Source organism: Cyprinodon variegatus, unplaced genomic scaffold (assembly GCF_000732505.1).
Source record: "Cyprinodon variegatus isolate N-32 unplaced genomic scaffold, C_variegatus-1.0 Scaffold777, whole genome shotgun sequence".
In the NCBI taxonomy this organism is placed as follows: Eukaryota; Metazoa; Chordata; class Actinopteri; order Cyprinodontiformes; family Cyprinodontidae; genus Cyprinodon; species Cyprinodon variegatus.
In genome coordinates this window covers 239,221-240,507 of record NW_015151230.1, presented here as the reverse complement: position 1 = coordinate 240,507, position 1,287 = coordinate 239,221, and the positions used below count along the sequence as shown (strand labels likewise).

At 47.6% G+C, this 1,287-nt stretch overlaps 1 protein-coding gene across 1 annotated transcript in view; it reads left to right on the top strand.

Annotated features, from left to right (window-relative positions):
• szt2 (seizure threshold 2 homolog (mouse)) overlaps positions 1 to 1,287 on the top strand; it is a 96,999-nt gene that overhangs the window by 27,311 nt on the left and 68,401 nt on the right. Inside the window, 3 exon segments of the mRNA XM_015396136.1 lie at positions 97 to 210; positions 311 to 514; positions 616 to 674. Coding sequence (XP_015251622.1) covers positions 97 to 210; positions 311 to 514; positions 616 to 674 — 377 coding nt within the window.

Genomic DNA, 1,287 nt, shown 5'->3' with positions numbered 1-1,287 from the left:
GGCGCGCCCCACCTCTCACGTCTCAATTCCCCACCAGTGGGTCGCGCCACACACTTTGAGAACCGCGGAACTGACTGATGGTCCTCGTCCTGTTAGCAGAAGTCTCAACGCTGGAGGATAGCATCCAGATGGTTCCCTTCCAGTTTGATCTCATACATCTTCTTCCAAACTGCCAGCAGGTTGAACTCTTCTTCCTAACATTCACTGCAGGTACGGCGTCTGTTCCTTTAGCCAAGATGAGGGCACTGGAAACCTTCCGCGTCTTTATAGCATCTCTAATGCTTGATTATTTTCTGAATGGTTTTCTTAGATATAGAAAATGAAGATCTGGGTCAACAGCCCCCCACCCTTCCCAATGAGCTACTGCTCAGCCTCTTCCACAGCAGCCTGGAGCAGGAGCTTAGTGACAGAGAGGTGCCGCTGGCTGCAGCTGACCACGCTGCCTTCACCGACCATGTTGTGGAGCGTGAACGAGACGGACACGCCGCTCCTTTTTCGCTGTCGCTGGTTAAAGGTCAGTCACTGGTGCTGCTGACATTTTGGCTGTGTGATGATAGTCTTCCTTGTTTGTCGCCTTCCTCATGATCTCTTTTGATCTGTTGTTTTAACCTGCAGAGCGAAGAGACACAGCCGACAGTAGCAAGGAGGTGATGGGATCTACAAGCACCTTACAGGTAATCACCTCACCTAAACCATTCAGGTTTAAAGGAAACTTTAATGTTTTATTCCCTGGAGATATCTGTTAGAGAAGACCTAAATAGAAATGCATCATCTGACCTATAACACTATGTAACACATCACCTGAGCGGTTACACTATGTAACACATCACCTAAGCTTTCACACTGTATTAAGTGTCACCTTAGCTTTTATTCTGTGCAACACATCACCCGAACTGTTACACTGTGCAACAAGTCACCTTAGCTTTTACTCTGTGTAAAGCGTCACCTGAACGTTACACTATATATCAACCTGAGCTGTTACACTGTGCAACACACCACCTGAGCTAATACACCGTGCATCACGTCATCTGAGCTGTTACACTATGTAACACATCACCTGAGCTTTCACACTGTATTAAGCGTCACCTTAGCTTTTACACTGTGTAAAGCGTCACCTGAGCTGTTACACTATGTAACATATCACCTGAGCTGTTACGTTGTGCAACACACCATCTGAGCTGTTACGCTGTGCAACACGCCACCTGAGCTGTTACGTTGTGCAACACACCATCTGAGCTGTTACGCTGTGCAACACGCCACCTGAGCTGTTACGTTGTGCAACACACC